A 20,934-nucleotide genomic window follows, 5' to 3' on the forward strand; every position below is an offset into this window, starting at 1 on the left:
CTAAAGTTGGATATGCTGAGCGGATTTGGTTTGATCACTGGAAACAAACCTCTATGGTTTTACTGGGTTTTTTGGTTTGTTTTTTAGCGCGTGCGCATGTGATTGTCCATAAACTTGAGCTGAGGATGTGTTTGTGATCCTATGAATATTAAAGGAGCGCGTGCGTGTGCGTGGACGTGAGCATGTTTACACTCTTACTTATTTTGTCCTCCAAATGCCCCCAGTATATTAGATACCTTTACATTTCCGTTGCCCCCATGCCCCCACCCCCACCCCTTTGTATCTCTCTCTTTGGCTGTCTGCTCCCCTTCCGCACCCCTTTCGCTTTCATTTTATCCTCCAAACGCCTTCTCTTAGAAACTTAAACACGTTCGTTGACACCCACCCCACCTCCGTCCCACGTCTGTCTTTCTCTCTAAGAGAGAAATATACTTTTAAACATAGGCAGTTTAGTAGAGATCGTCATGTAGAATTGGCACAATTGTTAAAAAACGAAGATGTGAACATAACTAGAGATGTTGCGATGTACATATTCTGTGCGTTCAAGAGAAGGGAAGAACTTGAATCAGGATTTTAAGTTTGTACAAATAACTCTTATTTTCATTTCAACAAATGTGTTGTGTTTAAACTCATGGTATTATTTCATTTATTTACTCATTGTCTTTTCTTTTTGTGATCATGTGTGTGCATGTGCACCTCAAATGTTTACAGGCCGGAGGTCTGACATTAGATTCTTTGAGTCCTTGAGTCTCTCCCTACACACACACACTCTCTCTCTCTCTCTCTCTCTCTCTCTCTCTCTCTCTCTCTCTCACTCTCTCTCTCTCTCTCTCTCTCTCTCTCTCTCTTTCTTTCTCTCTCTCTCTCCGCCACCAACCCTTTCTCGTTTCTTGACAGCTTCCCATGCTCAGCCTTTCAGCAAGAAGGTCTTTCACAAGTTAATTAGGAATATGAACCGAGAAAACACCAAAAACCAGTTTGATGCCCGTTGTGCTGGTTAAGAGACACCCCCCACCTGTCTTCTGTGGATCGTATGCTCTACACGTTTTCCCAGTAGGACTAATTAAAAAGCATCTCATCTTCTTTTCCATTTCTTTCTCTCCTTTCTCTCATTCTGAGTTTCTCCCTCTCTCTCTTTTATTCTTTTATTCTCTCGCTTCTCTGCCATACCCATCTCTTTCTCTCGTCTTTGTCAGACACATGATCACTTGCTCGAATACATAGATAATACAGACACACAGACGCGCGCGCACACACACACACACACACACGCACACGCACACACACACACACACACAAAACCATTAACTCGAAGGAACATAAAATAAAATAATTAGTTGTAGCTAAACTTCAAGATCCTGCCATTTCCACAGATCATTCAGCATTCTCCGCACTGCTGGTCCTTGATGAAGCTGTGGAATACATTTTCAGTCCGTCAAGTAACCACTGAAGGAAGGCTCAAGGAAATAAAAAGGGAAGTATATCCCCCATTACGCAGTAGAGACACAGGAATAAGAAGCAGTTAGACGCTTGATCTTCTCCAAACGGGGATTAGAACCGAGGATATACATAACTATGCGAGAACATTATTGTCTAGGAGAGAGTGTTCGACATTGGGCTGTTTCTCTTTTGTCTCTTTTGTTAAAATTCAGGTTTTTGTGTTCTTTTTTTCTCTTGGTTGTTGTTGTTGTGTGTGTGTGTGTGTTTCTTTTGTTGTTGTTTTGCTTTATTTTTTTGTTTTTCAGTTTTCTAAATTTAAGTACATCAGTTATACATGAATACGCACTCAACTAACATTTTGCATGAAAACAAGATAATAATGAGAAGAAGAAGAAAAGATAAGAGGCAAAGCCTTCAAGACTCACCTGTGCTTCGCGCTTTATCCAGTGAAGGAATCATGAGGAGAAAGAAAAAAAATCGTTAGAAAGTGTTCTGTATTTATACATATATATACATATGTGTGTGTGTGTGTGTGATATGTGTGTGTGTGTGTGTGTGTAATAAGCTTGAGAGAAAAACAAAAGGCATACGAGCGGGATCGAACCATGCATTTTCAGTTCCGAAGCAAGCAGACGAATCCCCACCCGCGGCGCATCTGACGTCATTTGACTGAATTTAATGTTTGATGGAATGTGCGTGTACACGGTATTCAGGAACAGCAGGGAGATACGGAAGAAGAGTGTGTACAAAAGTGTGTCGAGGTTGGAGTAGTTAACTTCGTCTCTACAAGCGATGTGGATATCGCGCATCGAGCTGGCAGACAGGCGATAGGAGGCAGACCAAGACCGATCCTCTTCCGTTTCATTTCAAGACGAAAGAAAGGAATGGTTCTAGCCGAGCGGCGATGACTGAAAGGGTCGGGTGTCTCAGTCAGTGAGAACCTGACGCAAGCCATCTACCAGCTGCTGACGAAAGTCTCCATTCACTCAGCCACCATGTCGGCCTGGAATTCAAACGGAAAAGTCATCAGCAAACTTAAAAATGGGAAAATAATCAAAGTAGCCTTGAACATTGGCGTCGATGTGGCCATTTGTAGAGAAATGAGATAGAAAATGAAAGACTATTGATAATAATGATAACAATAATTAGTATTCATATAGCGCTGATTCTTTGTGCAGTGACAAATCAAAGCGCTTTCACACCAGTCAGTCACACGCATGCATAACTCCAGACTGAAAGAAACTGAAAAACAACGAAGGGGCAGGGAAGAGAGGCTATAAAAATTAACTCACGGGCGCACGCACGCATACACGTACACACATACAAACTATTCATTAAATAAATAACATCTCATTTTGATATCTAATGGTGGCTATCAAAATTTTCTTTCTTTATTTATTTGTTATTGGTGTTTATTTGTTCTTGTTTTTTCCCCACAGCTGTTGGAGGGACTTCCTGACTGCACTCCACCGAGTCTCTTAGTCTTTACTCAGTGGAATGAAATACTCTGTTGGTACTGCTCCTGTCTTGTTTCGAGAAGTGAATGTGACAGTTTTGGGACTTCTTTGCCAAACCAGCGGGAGGGATGTTGTGGTAAGGGATGGGAGGGGTGAATGATAATCCTGGCACCATGTCTGGTAGATCTCTAGATCTGCACGAACCAGTCTACAACAGGCTGAAAGAAAGAATCGATTCAGTTTTTTTCTTTTTTGATGATTCCAGTTAATGCAGTGTCCACTTTAGAATATTCATATGCACTAAATATGTCGATGGTGTAGTTAGTACCACTGCATGTGTTCTGTCCAGAATTTGTATTTCTTTCCTTTTAATTGTGGCCAAGAAAAACAGGGGTATTGTAGTCTTCTTACGAAACACAACCTACCTTCCCTCAGCTCAGTGGGAAGCGGTTTTTAGATTTTTCGAATTTTGGAACGAATCTTAACGAAAATAAACCGTTAATGATCCGGAAATACGGCTTAATTCGGGAGACTTACAATCTGTTATTGGTATGACTGTGAAGTTGTTGTTTTTTTCATGCTATGTTTAAGGCAAATTTGGTATTGGCAGACAAAGTATTTCCAGAGAAAATGGCAATGTTAAAGTTTATCACACACACACACACACACACACACACACACAGAGTGAGAGAGAGAGAGAACTGAACACCGGGTTATAACATAAACTCACTTTGTTTTCTCACCTGAGTCAAAAACTGGTCACACACTTGGGGCACTGTCAGTGACCAAGTGTGTCCTGACGGCTGCCTCACACACTGTGGGACTGTAATGAAATGTGTCGTTAGGGCTGCCTCACACACTGGTGGACTGTAATGAAATGTGTCATTAGGGCTGCTTCACACACTGGTGGACTGTCTGTAATGAAATGTGTCATTAGGGCTGCCTCACACACTGGTGGACTATCTGTAATTAAATGTGTCATTAGGGTTGCCTCACACGCTGGTGGACTATCTGTAATGAAATGTGTCATTAGGGTTGCCTCACACATTGGTGGACTATCTGTAATGAAATGTGTCATTTGGGCTGCCTCACACACTGGTGGACTATCTGTAATGAAATGTGTTATTTGAGCTGCCTCACTCACTGGTGGACTATCTGTAATGAAATGTGTCATTAGGGTTGCCTCACACACTGGTGGACTGTCTGTAATGAAATGTGTCACAAGGGCTGCCTCACACACTGGGGGAATGTCAGATCAGATTCCAACAAGTGTGACCTGAAGTCTGCCTTACACACCGTGGAACTATCAATGAGACCAAGTCCGTTTTTCGGTTTGCCTCACACACACACACACACACACACACACACTGGGGGACTGCCATGTCTTCTGCACAAAATCTGATGCACAGTGAGCGTTCTGCCGTGTTGAGGGATGGCCCATGTGTATCGCTGTGTCAGTGGGCATCTTTCACTTCCCATTATACCAGGCACGTGTTGCGCGAAGGGGCTTGTTGAATAACGCGCAGGGGGGTTGTGCACTGTCCCGTGCACTCCGCCACCGCTTAAAATCAAAGACTTCATTTCGAGTCTTACATATTCCTTTGGCGTCTTTCTGTCGTGGTCTGGCTTCTTTGCGAATATGCAAAAGTGAGATCATAATATATACCTTGGAGAAGGACATAACGTCTGAGTGCACACACGCTTTCTCCCTCCCCACATATAAAGATAGATATGCGCGCACATACCACCCACCACCCTCTACACACACACACACACACACACAAGCGTCAAGGAGTGTTTTTGTCAGATGTTGCAAAATCTATTTCGGGGTTGTTGGAGTCGTCTTTTGTGAATGCCATTTCAGATGAAAAAGAAGAAAATCAGCGTGGTCTCACATGATCGTTTTCCCTATAGATACTAAGAAAGCATGATACAAAAATATGATAGTACAGTTCGAATGAATGTCATATTCAGTATTGTATGTTGTTTTTCAGGATAGATTTGCCCATCTTACAGAATAACACGGCACCTGTTCCCTGTTTGTCTTTTTTTCCTTTGTATGATAACATCTCCTATTCTCGCCAGGTGTTGTATATGTTTTTATGGGGGCGGGGGGCTCCAACCTCTTTTTTAAGGGGGTTGGGGGCTCCAACCTCCTATTTTCACCCGCCTTTTTTGTGAGAAACTGCATAAAGAATCAAATCGTCGTCAAAAATGAACATTGTGGACACTTAAGTATAAACTAATAAACATGAACTGTAGCAGAAAAATATATGACGTCAAAAAACCCTGTGACGTCAAAAAACAATACTTTTAATCAAACAGTTCTAGCACTAATGCATTGGAAGTCTAGCCTCTCGTCGGCTCGATGCAGTCGAAGCAGACTTAATCTTTTTGTGGAATGGGTCCTCAGGTGCAAGCGAAGACCCTGGTCTGGATGCACACAAACATCCATCTACATTACAGGGAAAACTGGTCTAACTTTTTGCTTGAATTAACTTAGTGCCCTTTTTTTTTCATGTGAGTTTCCAAATCCTCAGGACACGTTTTTTCGATGGAGTTATTATTCAAGACAAACATCGCGGAGGTACTGGCTTCCAGACAAATCTGTTGCATGAAACGCGAGCCAGAATTTGATTTTGTAACTTCGGCATATAAAACGTGTATGATATGATGAATTATGTGATTTTATATAAGAACCTGCGCACATAGAGGAACTGATGCAAATTTGAGCCCCTAAACTTGGGACTTGATTAAATCAGAAACTACGACACAGAAATGCATGGATAAGATTTCAGCAAGTAAAGGACACAAAATAATTCATGTATCAAAGATTTTTTCATTACTTACAAAACAAGAGATGAAACGGAATATTTTTTTTATTTTCAAAAACTCATTTTACCATCACGCCCAGTTAATTTGAGCAGTCGGTGCATGATATAATGCGCCCAATTACTGGCATTGCAAAATGAACAAACCAACAACAAAATAAACAGCATATAACACTTTTTATATGTGCAAACATAGAAGCGCCACGACGTAAGCGGTTACGTGGACAAATGAAGAGTCAAATAGACGTCACGTACAAAATCGACTCTGTATGTCAGGTAGACCAACGCAGCACCACCGGACTTGTTTATATTATCTGTTGTGTAACATCTTGTACACACAGCCAAAGACGAACAGACACGCTTAGATGCAAACGTTAACACCCTGCCCAATTTACCAACCCAACGGATGAGCCTATGTTGGCATCAGTATTCTGTGTTTCGTCAACCTACGAAAACGACACGTGCGTTTGGCGTTAAACAACTGGATTCCTAAATTGATAAAAGGTTGCTTTGTTGGTGGGTAACAATTGTTCTTTATCAGTTAAAGTAATGCAGCGAAGGCTTCAACTTTTCTGGTAACAGGTGAAATTGATGAAAAATGGGTTTACTGTACTTCCCGCCAAAGAATCGACTGGAAATTTCCGACGTGGAGTAAACACATGAAGTGTATTCCTGCTCTTTGCATCAAAGTACGACACATGCTGGGTGGCTGGAACAATGGGGTGCTCAAATAACCTGCACTTCCCCTACACACCCGCGCATGCAAGCATACGTAATCACACGCATTAGTACACACACACGCTCGCGCACGCACACACACACACACACACACACACACACACACACACACACGCACACACACACGTGATATTTTCATCATCATTTCTTGCTGTTCATTTTGTTACTATTCACTTCTCCTCCTCTCCCATTTCCTGTTCTCGTGTAATTTTTACAGCCTAAATTCCCAGTTGAAAATTGAAATCCCCAAAACAATTGACTCTTGCACATTCAAACTATGTGAGAGAGACAGACAGAGATAGAGAGGAGGGAGAGACAGTGAGAAAGAGAGACGGGAGAGGAGGGTGACATTTAAAACAAAAATTACCCCCAGTCTCAAAACTAAACGAGGACAAAGGTCAGTGGCGGCATTGTGAAGCGGCTTGGGAAGCCCCTCAAACAACAGTGGAAACAACAGCAAAGGGAAAGGCTAACGTTCAAACACTCGCTGAGAAAAGGTGAACAAAAAAAGAAAATTGTTTTTTAAATTACTTTACCTTTCCGCATCTCCACAATTCAAAATGGGAGACTGGAGTTATGGTGTTAAAAGGAACTGACATTTATGTAACCATTTTAGTCTTCTTCCATTAGATTTTTTCCTGTCTTGCTTTCTTATTTTTCTTTCTTTCTTGTGGCCTTCTTCCGTTTTCTTTTTCTCACCGTATTTCTTATTACCTTCTCTTTTTCTTTCTTTCCTTGCTTTCTTCGTTCATTTGGTATGGTGTATCCATTTTTATCGTTTGATACTTGTCACTGCTGATTCCTTCGTGTCGTTTTTTCATTATTTAGTTTATTATATAAAAACGTGATTCGTGTCCTACCTTGGAGCTAGCAGATCTTCACACTAATTTTGCTCTTACCTTCTTTCTTTCTTCCTTTCTGTCTGTTTGTCAATATTTTATCCATTCCCATTTCTCCATTTCTTTCATTCCCAACCCATCACTTTTTCTTTCCTTCTCTCTCTCTCTCTCTCTCTCTCTCTACTTCCTTCCATCTTCCCTCTCTCTCTCTTATTCTGTTTCTTTTGTAACCCTTTTCCTTTTCTTCATTTGGTTATGGTTGGTAGTAGAGGGTAAAGTAGTGCTATAGTGACGGCGGTATGATCCTTGTTTTGTTGTTGGCTTTCAGTCTGCTTTTTGCGTGACCCTTCATTGTGAAACCCGGTTTTCTCTTGACCCGGCACGTGGAAAACGTGTGTGGTAGTAGCAGCAGTAGCTGTAGTGGGTGTCTTCAGTCTTTTGCCTTTCCACTCTGATATTATACAACACAAAAGACTTTGTATTTTTGTGAATGTGCGTGTAAACGTATATATATGTGTGTGTGTATATATATATATATATATATATATATATATATATATTTATTTATTTATTTATTTATATATATATATTTATATGTGTGTGTGTGTAAATGTGGGAGAGGTCTTTGTGCCTTCAGAGGTTCGATGACTTCCTTCTTGACAGCGCCCAGAGGGCATTGACAGTAACATTTCTGCGCACGCAATTTGCTCTAAGCCTGTCTGAAAAATGGGGATTTGGGGATAAAGGTGGATGTGTTTTTATTTTGTTGGTTTTTTTCTGCTGCTGTTGTTGTTTGTTTGTTGTTGTTGTTGTCTAGGGTTCAGGAATAATTTGCTCTATTTTGACAGCCTTAAGTCTCTTTTGTTTATGTTCGTCTTTGTCTCCATCGCTCTGTTACTCCTCTCTCTCTCTCTCTCTCTCTCTCTCTCTCTCTCTCTTACTTTCGTTTTCACACAGTTGCATGTTTTCTGTGGTAGAAGTTTATTAAAATCCAGGAAATTGGCTATTGCCCAATCCCAACCATATGTCCGTACGCCCGAACGTGTGTGGGTGTGTGTGTGCGTGCGTGCGTGCGTAGGAAAAAATATAGACATGAATAAAAGCAATAATTACAAATCTCCAAAACCTGCGTGAACAAAAGAAATAAGATACTGGTGTTTATAACCGGAAATGCCAACTTGGAAAAGAAAGTGCTTTTCTGTTCTTCTGTTCTTCTCTGTGGTCATGATGATGATCATCATCTTCTTCTTCTAGAAAGAGCCTCTACTGATTACCACTGAAGTGACGACAAAACAGCAGTGCAGGGCCTCCTTTGATGTGTCCTGTTATGGCGACCTACCATGGATAGTTCGCTCTTCTTGTCCTTTTTCACTTTCTTCCCTACGCACGCACACACGCACACACACACACACACACACGTGCGCGCATGCGGGCGCAGACACCGACAACCATTATGTCAGTATCTAATAGCTTCTTCTTGACATACTTGAAATAAGACCCAGATATAAAATTGCTGGAATTATTATTTCTGACTGGATCAGAAAACCTGAAAACCGTGAGCAAAAATGAATAAAACACAAAGATGTGTTAGCTTCCAAGCGAAGCACTGCTTTATTTATATCCCAATTGAAAATAATTAAAACGGATAACAGAATTGAGAACAGAAAGAAAAGGGAAAAATGAGATGAAGAACAGGTACTTTTGAAATATCACGATGTTGGCCCTCGAGGTCAACAGCGCACGTGTGGTTGTGACATTTTAAAAAGATAGGATTAAATGACGTATACAAAAATAGGGACAGAATGTTAGGGAAATACGAAGATTTTAGGGAGAGAGGAAGAGATAAATTATGAATGGCTGGCTGACTGTTACCTCTGTCAATCTTTCTTGGGTTTTTATTACTGCATGTTTGCGTGTCCCTTTCCCCCTGCTTTTCTCATTGTGCACTCTAGAGCCGCGCACTGAGTTGCACTGTCTTTTGTTTATAATACTTAAAAATCCGCTCCTATTTTGGATGGCTGTCTCTCAACCACATGTTGAAATTCAAATGTCTACAAGAAGGAACTCGTTAATTTCAGCGAAGGAAGTGAGCTGAATACAACATTCCACTCCAGGTTTTACACGCAGGCACGCACGCATACATACACACGCGCGTGTGCGCGCGCACTTAAACTTATCTATGTATCTCCCAGTTCCAGGCAGAATGGGGGTTTGGGAGAGACAGAGATGGGGACTGGGAAACAAACGTGAACATTTAATGTCCAGATCCAGATCCGGCTGGAACGCGACACAAACTGGACATCGACACCTAAAAACGAAATGAGACAACGGTAAAACCACATGCGTGTTATGTTACGCTCAGGGTGAGAGAAAATCGTTACAATATGGAGGGAGGTTTTCGGTCTTTCTGTCTGTCTGTCCTCTCTCTCTCTCTCTCTCTCACTCACTTTCACACCACACACACACACACACACACACACACACACGGACACACACACACACACATACATATATATATATATATATATATATATTTCCATATACATATATATATACATGACACAAACAACACATCTCACATGCTCTCTCTCTTTCACACACACACACACACACACATTCTCTCTCTCACTCTCACTCACACTCTCTCGCTCGCTCTCTCTCTCTCTGGGTTTGCGGCAACCCAGGCGTGGCGAATTGCCTGCGGGTGTTGAAGGTTAACAAGGGACACAGGGGCTGGAGTGGGGACAGAGGACGATGCGCACGTGCACTTGACCCGCTGTCAGAAGGCCGCACGTGAACACTGTGGAGGAACGTCCCTGCCGTGTGTGTGTGTGTGTGTGTGTGTGTGTGAACTTGTTGGTCTCTACTCTGTGAAATACGGTCTCTTAGTTTTGGCAAACTCGTGGTGAGCTTTTCTTTTTTTGTCAGTCGCTTTTGATCAGCCTGTGGCTCTTGGTCTGTTCCTTTTTTTGTCTGTCTGACTGTCTCTCTCTCTCTCAGCCGCCCATTCGTTTCGTTTCGTTTTTGCATCCACCATATCTCTCTCTCTCTCTCTCACCCTCTCACAGCCCCCCCCTCCCCCCCCACATCGCCCCCCCCCCCCCCCCCCCCCCCAACTGTTTGCTGACACCACCCCCTGCATGAGAAGCCATGACCGTTATTGATGAAAGACATCTGTGTCCATGTGTCTCGATCTCTGTGAGCTGTTTGTAAGGGACAGGGGAGGGCAGTGTTTCCCGTGTTGGGTGTGGTGATTGATATGCACGGGTGTATGCTATTCGAGAGAATGTTGGGTTAACTTTGATTGAAACACGACAGACTTCATCCTGTTATCAATCAGAAGTTTCTGTGCCTCCCCACCCAGCACGGTGTCTTTTTCCATCTCGTCTCTTTCACCTTCTTTTTCTTTTCTTCTTATTCTTCTTCTTCTGCTTCCTCCCTCTCTCTCTCTCTTTCTCTCTCTTGTTTTATACGTATACAGCCTGCCCTTACCTCTCTGTTTTTTTCTAATTTCTTTTTCCATCTCCCTTCTCTCTGTGTCTTTCCATCTCTCTCTCTCTCTCTCTCTCTCTCTCTCTCATTCGCTCGCTCGCTCGCTCTCTCTTCCGGCTCTCATTTTTGCTCTTTTCAACCCAGCTGTCCACCCACCGTCTCCCCCCCCCCCCCCTCTCTCTCTCTCTCTATCTATCTTTGTTGAGTTTCTATGGGTGTTATTCACATGTTAGTTGTCTGTTCTCATACTCGATATTTTTAACACATTTGTTGCATGGTGTCGTAAATAGATGTTTTTAATGCATTACGTTCGCATATACGCGATCACCATCAAAAACCTAATGCCCCAGAACTGCCAACACCAGTTTCATATCACTCACCGAACTGCCCATACCAAACAGACCAAATGGTACCCATTAGACAATACACAGTGGTTGGTTACAAGCAGATAGTATCATCTTCCAAATGCTGATAGAGTAGACATCGATCGACGGTCTATCAGAGTACACTGAAAAAAGTGGTACCAGAAGAGTGACTGAAAGGTGGACAGAAACTACTCACGTGATCAAATGTTATTATTTTTCTCACGGTATCGTCTTTGAAATGTAGTGTGATATTCAGTACGAGTATGTTTGTCTGTCTGCCTGCCTGCCTCTGTTTCGATCTGTGTTTCGATTTCGCGTTTGGAAATATCTTTTGCAGTGTTCAGCAAATGTCTGTCTGTCCATCTGTCTCAGTGTCTGAGTTTCTGTCTTTAGTCTATCTGTCTCAGTGTCTCTCTGAGTATCTGTCTGTTCCTCTCTGTTTCCCTGTCTCTTTCATCATCGGTCTGACTCTCTTGTTTTCGTCCTCAATCCTTCCCCCTCCTTCTCTTCATCGCTTCCATAATCTGTCTTCCGATCCTTCCCCTATATCCCTTTGTATCCCTCCTTTCTATCTCTTCTTCAACCACCCACCCACCCTTCTCTCACTGACCCTCAATCTTGCCCTCCCTCCATCCCTCCCGCCCACACGGCCTCCCCTCTCTCTCTCTCTCTCTCTACTTTGTAAAGTATTTTTCTGGTTTGGATGGCTGATTCGTTGCAGACGTTATTTTTAACAGGTTTAGTTTGCAAGCAGCGAGCACATCATGATCCGAAGAAAGAAATGTCCCAAAACCTGCCGACACCAGTTCAGTCGCTTTGCGAAGTATTCGTGTAGCGAAAGCGGATACCTAACAGACCAAGCAGCTAACGTCCGTCAGACGACATTGTGGTTGATCGGATCGCAAGCAGAGAATGTCGCTTGCCGGAAACCGATACAGCTCTCTCAGACCCAGTAAACATCGATTGACAATCCATCAGAGTGAACTGGGGGGAAAGTGGTACCTAAACAGTGACTGAAAGGTTGACAGTAGGTAACCACAAGATTTTTTAAATATTTTTTTTTTATCACGGTCGTGTGTTTGAATTGCTCTTTGTGGTATTCAGTTTGTTTGTCTGTCTGTGTTTCCATTTGTGTTATGGTCACACGTTTGAAAATTTCCTTTGTCATTGTTCAGTTAATGAGTGTTTGTCCCAGTGTCTCTGTCTGTCCCTTTGTCGTCAAATGTCTGTCTCTTTTGTCCTTTTCACTCTCACTCCTTCCCTAATTCTGCCCAGCTCTTCCTCTCTTTTTCTCCCGTCCTCGTGGTCTCTTCCTTTTCATCTCTCTCTCTCTCTCTCTCTCTCTCTCTCTCTCTCTCTCTCTCTCTCTCTGGGTATCACTCTTTTCCTGCATTTCTTTCCCTCCTTACCCCCTGTCTGTTGCAATTGTTCCTTTCTTGTTGTTGTTTTTTTTTTCTTTTAAAAGATATTGTATTAGAAACAAACTTATGATTAAAAAAATTCACACGCTTCAAAAACAGTATCAAGATGTGCGTCTTTAGAGCACACAGTGGTGAATGCCGCGTCATTAAGTACAACTAGTAATCTACGTGTGATTTCCGAAGCAGATTTGTGTTACAATAGAATTCGTTTTCGGGGGAGACAGCTTTTACAATGGAATTTGTTTTCCAATGCTTTCTTTAGTTTTCTCAGAACGGGAACAGCGTCCCAGTCCTCCACAATGTCGCTCGTAGTAACATTGATATCGGTATAGGTATACCCGCGAAGTGAAAAATCGATTTTTTATGCTGACAGACCACGGTACACAAACAGGCTGGAGTCTGGCAAAGTTGATAGTCGCGATTTATAAAGGAAAAAATGTCCTAGGAATCGCAGCAGAGAGATCGATGTGTTTCACAGTCTGGAAGACATGTCCCGCCATTACCAGACTTTAGAGTGTTCGGTTTGCTTGCTGGACGGAGGATTGATCGATGACAAGCTAATGGCCGATAATGGGACAAGTTTTACAAAGTGACGAAGACTGGCGCAACAGCCTAAAGGTTAAAACGTTGGACTTTTAGTATGAGGCTCCTTGGTTCAAATCCCGGTTGCGGTGCCAGGTGGGTTATGGTTAGCGCCTGAACCGCGATCGTGTGTACATACGCATGCAGAAGATAAAACGCACACGTTAAAAATCCCATTTTCCAGGTCAGCGCTCGTCGATTTATGGAAACAAGAATATACCCAGCATGCACATCCCCGAAAACGGAGTTTCGCTACATGGCAGAGCCACACTCGTTAGCGGCTTACTCATACATATGAGTGAACAAAGGAGTTAAGCCCACGACCGCAGAAGAAGAAAGTGAGGAAAGTTAGTCATCCAGAAAACAGAACATATTCGGTATTAGTGGTAGTTTTTACCATCATAAACACTGGGAATTTGTTCTTTCGCTCAGCTAGATTCAGAACGACTTGTCCACACGACAGATTCCTGGACCAACGGCATGAACAATTTAAAAAAGTGTAGATTTTTTTTTTTTCATGTTTCATTCCGAAAAGCGTGAAGGCTTTGATATTGGGTAAGCCTTGTCATGTCCACACACACACACACACACACACACACGCGCGCGCGCGCGCGCGCAGTATCTTGTTATTGGTTGGGTTTTTTTGTTGTTGTTGTTGTTTTAAACCCAACAGCTCTTACTCAACCACCCCACCACCATAAACACTTCCTTTTCTCCTTCTGCTTCCATCACCCTCTCCTTCCCTGTCGCCTCTCCCATCTCCCCCTTCTTCACCCTTACAGTTCTGCAACAGTTGTCTACACCTTCTAATACCCCCACCTACCCTTCCGCCCCCTCTTCCTTCCTGTTCACGTCAGTGTGAGGTGGGAGGAAGGGCACTGGAGGTCAGTGCAGATCTTCATGGTCACACAGTGAGTTAGGGCTGTGCCCGTGCTAACCAGACTAGTTGGTAGTGAAGGGTTTGTTTGTTTTGGGGTTTTTTTGCTGTTGTTGTTGTTGTTGTTTTGTGTGGTTTTTTTCTGCTGTCACATTCACTCACTTTCTCTCTTTTCCTCTTTCATGTCTCTTTCAGTCTTTGCCTCTCCCTCTCTCTCTCTCTCTCTCTCTCTCTATATATATATATATATATATATATATGTGTGTGTGTGTGTGTGTGTGTGTATGATATATGTATATATAGAGAGGTGTGTGTGTGCAAGCTAAAAGTTCTTTTGATATGCATGTCATCTCCTCCATCTGTCTTTCTGTCTCTCCATCTTTTCACTCTCCCCCTCTTCTCTGTTCCTTCCCAACCAAACATTATTCTTACATTTTCATGTATATGTTTTTCTCTTCTTCTTTTTTTATATTTTGTTTATCATCATGTTGTGTTGAGTTATTATAGAACGGGGACTGGACGAGAAAAGCTCACCAGTACATTTCTGTCATCCTCGTAAATAAATAATTTACCTTGTCCCCCCTTCCTCTCTCTCTCTCTGTATGTGTGTGTGTGTGTGTGTGTGTGAAAGACGGGGATAGAAAATGAAAAGGGGGGAAAGAGAGAGAGAGAGATTAAAGGGAAACACACACAGATGAGAGGAAAATTGACAGAGTTAATGTCAGTCAACATACACACACACACACACACACACACACACACACACACACACACACACACAGAGCATAAAGGAAAAAGGTCAGATCCCCAGTTCAAGGGGGCTTCCTTCACTGCTTTGATGGATCGTGATTAAAAACATCCCCAGGTGGATTCCTGTTTTCTGCTGTCTGAGGACCTGTCATGAAAGGATTCCGCTTCCTCACAACATCCTGAATGTGCAGGCATGAATAGTCTAGAATACTCAGTTGTCATGAAACCTTAAGGTTTTTGATATAAGACACAAGACAGTTCAAGTATGATATATGTATATATCCAGTTCGTTCAAAATATGAAATCCTCTACTTTTAATAACATTGATATCTACGTAAATGATGCAAAGAGAAACAGCCGTGCAGAAATTTCGTCAGTTTTGCCTGCAGTTCTTCTTGTAATATTAGCTGGCTAGGTATAGCATTTGGTATCTGCTGAAACACCCTTGTGATTTTGCATAGATTTTAGTGTTTGTATGCATGTTTTGATAATATAAAACCATTTCCTTTTAATCATCTTTATTTTAATTTCAGCAGCATTGCATCATGTCAAACATAGTCGAACGCTTTTTGAAAACATACAAAGCAGCCACATAGTCGACCGTTTTTATTTATTATCATCTCACCTACCAACTTTTTCAACAGAAAAGATTCGGTCAGCGGTTCTGTAATACTTTCGAAATCCGGCTTGTTCTTTGATCAAAATTTAGTCTCCAGCTATTCACGCATTCCTGTGTTCAGGATCGTGCAGAACACTTAAGTACCAAACAGTGTAATACCTACATATTTATTCGGATCCTTGCATTGTCATTTTATACGAAAGGATATTGACACTAGTTTTCCAACTGTGTGGATACATACCTATTGTATATGTTACATCATATACGAGGGTCATTCAATAAATAAGGTGAATTTTTCGGTATAAGGACTTCTAATACAGATAGAAGCTTACTTCGTTTTGTTTTGTTTTCAACGTAGTCTCCCAGCACTGTCACACACTTTTCCCATCTGTGCACAAGCTTCCGTATTCCCTCAGCGTAAAAATCTTTGGACTGATGTCTCAGCCAGTCGCTCACAACACTTTTGACTTCATCGTCACTTTCAAACTTCGTGCCTCTCGTGAACGCTTTCAAGGGACCAAACAGGTGAAAGTCTGAAGGGGCAAGGTCTGGGCTGTAAGGGGGATGAGGGAGCAGTTCCCAGCCCAGCTCGTTGATGGTCTGCACCGTCCGGGCTGCTGTGTGAGGCCTTGCATCTTTGGCACCCACCGGCAGCTGATCTTCGAGTAGCCAAGGTCATCATGGACAATTTTGTGTGCTGTCCCAACAGATAAGCTCAAAGTCCTTGCAATGTCATCCACTGTCACCCTTCTGTCAGACTGAATGAGGTCATTGACTGATTCGATCACCTCAGGAGACCTCACTTCTGTAGGCCTTCCAGGCCTGTCTTCATCCTCAACACTGCTCCGTCCTTCTTTAAACAATTTAGCCCACTTGTAGACATTTTTTCGGCTGAAACATGTGGCACCATACACAGTTGACATTCTCCTATGAATTTCAACTGGTTTGCACCCTTCAGCAACCAAAAACTTGATAACTGACCGCTGTTCAATCCTGGAGCATGCTTCTTGGTCGGCCATCTTTGTTAATCGCCAAAACTCTCAAAGTTTTTTTTAATCTGCAAAACAAATTAAATCCATGTGAAAAAGAAGTAAAACAAAACAAAAACAAAAAAAAGTAAGCTTCTATCTGTATTAGAAGTCCTTATACCGAAAAATTCACCTTATTTATTGAATGACCCTCGTAGCTTTTGCATGAAAGATAGCATTTCTGAACGACTGTTTTGGGTCATTTAAACTGTCCTTTCCCGGCATTTTTTTTTTTAACTTTGACATGCGTTTCTTATTTCTCCTTTAGTAACTGCTTTATTTATACTAAATGTATTCTCATCATCAGATGCTTGAGTTTTTTCTCAAGTTTAACTCGAACTTTTGTCTTTTGTTCGTCATTTTCTTCCCTGTCTTTTCCGATTAAATTTTCCAAATGAGAATTCTATTTTGAAGCATTTGATTGGTGTGTCCATTCGTTCAATTCTCCCATTGTCTGCATTTTTTTTATGTCTTTATTGAGTGCCTCATTTACTTCTTTTACCAAGAGACTTATTTGTGAACGTTTCTTTTGTTTTTACCAGTATATTTCTCCATTTCCCCTCTGTAGCTTTCTCGGTCGTTTTCCTCACTCTCTGTTTCTCTGCCTGTCTTTCTACCTGTCTGCCTCTCTCTCTCTCTCTCTCTCTCTCTCTCTCTCTCTCATACTCCTGTCGTTTCCCCCTCTGTCTCTCCGCTGTTATGTAATTTTTGACTCACTTGTGTAAACAAAGTTAGTCTACGTTATTACCCGGTGTTCGGTTGTCTATGTGTGTGTGTGTGTGTCTGTGTGGTCGTGGTAAACTTTAACATTGCCATTTTCTCTGGAAGTGCTTTGTCTGCCAATACCAAATTTGGCTTAAATATAGCAGGGAAAAAATCTTCCCAGACATACCAATAATAGGTTGTACGTCTCCCGAATTTAGCCGTATTTCTGAATCATTAACAGTTTATTTCGTTGATGTTCGCTCCGGATTGCGAAAACCGCTGTTACCCCTATGCAGCTGTCCGATCGTCTTTTGAGAAGACGCCAGTACCTCGGTTTTCTTGTTCGCAAAAGCAAAGGAATACACGTTCTGGACAGAACACATAAAGTGACACTGACTACATTATTGATGTGTTTACTGCATATGAATATTTTTAAGTGGACACTGATTTAACAAGAATGAACAGAAGAAAAAAAATTAAATCCACCGTTTCACAGCCTCGTCTACACGGCACTGGTCAGTGCAGATCTTGACAAAACATGTTGCAAAGCCTGACGCGATCGCAACGTCTCCTTTACCGCCGAATTAAAAGAATTTCTTAAATAATAATCGACGTGTTTACTGCATATGAATGTTTTAAAGTGGATATTCAGTTAACTAGAATGAACAGGAAAAAAAAAAGAAATTGAATGGACGGTTTCGTGTTTCTCAGTGAGTGGAAAGACAAGCTTGTCACTCGAACATGGATCTCTGCAGATCTGTAAAAACGGACATATACTGCAGTGTTTTGAGGCGATGGAAACGTCTCCTTTACCTCGGACTTGAAAGAATTTTTTAAATGCCAGAGATATACTAAAATAACATGATGTAAACGTCGTTATGACTACGAATGCAGCTGTCGATTTTTTCCGCTAAAAGAAAATGCTCAAATGATTTGTTTTTTAACCTCACCATTGGACCTGCGTTAGCGCATTGGGTAAAACCACTCGTTTTCGATCCAAACATTCATTGTTCAAATCTGCATTGAATCCTTTTGTTTTTTCTTCTTCTTTTTTTTTCGCGAAGCTGTATATGATTATGATAACGAATAGAGAACAAATTTCAACAAACTAATTTAAAATTTTTACAGTTATTTTTTATTTAAATGTGTATCACAAGTGAGTCTTGAATGCCTTGCCTTTCTTGTTTAAAAGATATCTCAAGAACGAAATTTCGTTCTGTGCGCGCGCGCGCGTACGTACACACACACACACACACACACACACACACACACACACACACACACACACACACACACACATGAGTGCGCCTTCACCCACATATCTACACATACATAATTACACAAATACACACACGTATGCGCAGGCAGGCATGCACTCACGCACACACTTGTGCGTGAGTAAGCCCGTGCATGTGCGTGTGTGAGTGTTCCAATGTGTTTGTACGCGTTGAGTGATAAATATAACAGGTAGGTTTCAGGGCAGCGTTATGGAGGGATCTCTACTAAATGAGCTCATTCGCTTTTCACCCCAAGGGAAATTCCCCATTGCATCAGAGCGAGCATGTCCCACTTGGGTCACGATGCCCCAAATAGCGGTCATTGTGTCCGTGCACATGTGCCTTCGTTCATGTGCATGATGTCTGCATATATGCATGTGTGTGTAGGTCCGTGCGTAACACTGCACGGTGTGATAATCATGCGAAGGTGAACCGTGAACGTGAGACCGACGTTTTAGCTTCAAAGTCTTCTTTACTGTCGAGTGAAGTCAACAGGGCAGAAATTATGCAGAGCGCAGCGCGTGTGCCTTGCAAGTTCCGCGTGGTGTGCAAAGAGTCGTTTGGGGGGTATTGTTCTATTCGTTTCTTTACAAAGAAGTGTTGATGTGACGAGTGTTTGTTTCTGCACACCCAGCTTTTCACCCACTCCACTTCGTTTTCCTCATTACGAATGCGATCACACGAAACACGGCCCAGAACTATCGGCCCGTTGCCATTTGTCAGACACACCCTGGTCAGACAGCTGTCATTAACTAGATACAGCAAATCACTAACACTTCACGATAGCTTCAAGCTTATAATAGACTCTCTTTTGCAGCTTTTGACAGGGAACAAGTGGATCGTGGTTGTGTGAGGCTTTGTGTCCAGGAATGGAAGTCACCCAATTTATGGGTGTGTTTTTTTTTAATAAGATCCGAGTTAGTTGTTTTCCTCAATCCAGTGTCTTATCACCGCAGTGATGATGATCGCCCATGTCATTGACAGTCTGTGTACTCTGTGAACAGTCGTTTTCAGCTTCCCGTCATCACTTGCAAGATGACGACGGGAAGGTTGGGTAACAACAATCAGAACTTGTACGTAAAGCCCAGTTCATTGAGTCAGACAGTCCCCAAGCAAAGTGAATTTCTCTCTGGAACTGCATGAACCAAGACAGTAAAAGGGAAGAATGATAACTTTGGGGGGTTTATGGGTGGAAGTCACAAAGCGTTCTGTCCGGTCAGTGAAAACTTCCAGTGCCCAGGGGTACGCTTTTCCATTGTCGATGCATAAGCACAAGATGAGCTTCATCATAGCAAGGCCAAGTGAAACTCTGATGGTGGTTTTTATGCGAGAACGAAAGACAGACTGACAGAAAGAAAGCACAAGACTCGCTAAAACTGTTTGTGTACGTGTGCACTTTGTGTTTACGTTTGTGTGTGTGTTTGCATGAGAGAGAGAGAGAGAGAGAGAGAGAGAGATGTTCATTCTTTGACGTCCTTTCATTCTTGGTTATATATCTATGTGTGTGTTGTGTGTTACAGACAGGAGCTGTCAGAGCGGTACCGACTGGACAGCAAGGAACTACAGGAGGTGCTGCAGAAAGAGGTGCACACTGTGGAAAGCCGGCATCAGCATCAGCTGAACAACTGCCAGGAAAAGTGAGTGCTCTTGACGCCCCGTGCTTTGCTATGAAGAGAATATAAATTGTTTTTCACAACATATTTCTCTGCCTGAGATGCTTTTCCCCACACTTCGCCACCGTGCAGCGCCACCCATTTGTGTGTGTGTGTGTTTTGTTGTTTTGTTTTGTTGTTGTTGTTTTCTCTGTCTGCAAATGCATTGGGATCCTAAACTCCCCAGAATTTCACATCCTCCATCGTGAACTTTGCATTCCATTCCTTCTTGGTTTCCTGCTTCAGTTGTTTACTATTTGCAGCTTTGTGTTTGATCGTGGAATTTCATCATCTCATTACTGTTATTATTATTCTCCCCCTCCTTATCCTCCAACACCATTATCATCACCATCACAATCTTTCTCGTGGTCGTTATCATCATCTCTTCCACCACATTCTCTTTCCTCGTTTCTTCTTCTTCTTCTTCTTCTTCTTCTTCTTCTTCTTCTTCTTCTCCTCCTCCTCCTCCTCCTCGTCCTCCTCCTCCTCCATCATCATCATCATCGACAACATCAGCTTCTTCTTCTGCTTCTTCTTCCTCCTCCTCCTCCTCTTCTTCTTTTCTTCTTCTTCTTCTTCTTCTTCAGGCTCCTCTTACTCACTTCTGTCTTCCACCTTTTTTCTTTCCTTTTCGTTTTTCCTATTTTCCTTCAGTACTTCCTTCAATCATTGTCTTTCTTCCTCCTCTGTTTGTCTTCTTGTTGGTTTTGTTATTGTTGTTGTTGTTGTTTTGTTGTTTTTTTCCCCGTTCTTCATTCTGCTTCTTTTTGGGGAGAGGTTTCACTTCCGTTTATTTCCTCTCAATTTCATTCTCTCTCTCTCTCTCTCTCTCTCTCTCTCTCTCTCTCTCTCTCTCTCTCT

The 20,934-nt window shown here is 42.2% G+C and overlaps 1 protein-coding gene across 4 annotated transcripts in view; it reads left to right on the forward strand.

The window, feature by feature from the left end:
* The window catches only part of LOC143300698 (leucine-rich repeat and coiled-coil domain-containing protein 1-like), a 310,494-nt gene that overhangs the window by 244,787 nt on the left and 44,773 nt on the right, over positions 1 to 20,934 (forward strand). For all 4 annotated transcript variants that reach the window (XM_076614553.1, XM_076614554.1, XM_076614555.1 and 1 more), the window contains exon 15: positions 19,942 to 20,058. In XM_076614553.1, the coding sequence (XP_076470668.1) occupies positions 19,942 to 20,058 (117 nt within the window). The remainder of the gene's footprint in view (positions 1 to 19,941; positions 20,059 to 20,934) is intronic.

This window comes from Babylonia areolata, chromosome 26 (assembly GCF_041734735.1).
Source record: "Babylonia areolata isolate BAREFJ2019XMU chromosome 26, ASM4173473v1, whole genome shotgun sequence".
In the NCBI taxonomy this organism is placed as follows: Eukaryota; Metazoa; Mollusca; class Gastropoda; order Neogastropoda; family Buccinidae; genus Babylonia; species Babylonia areolata.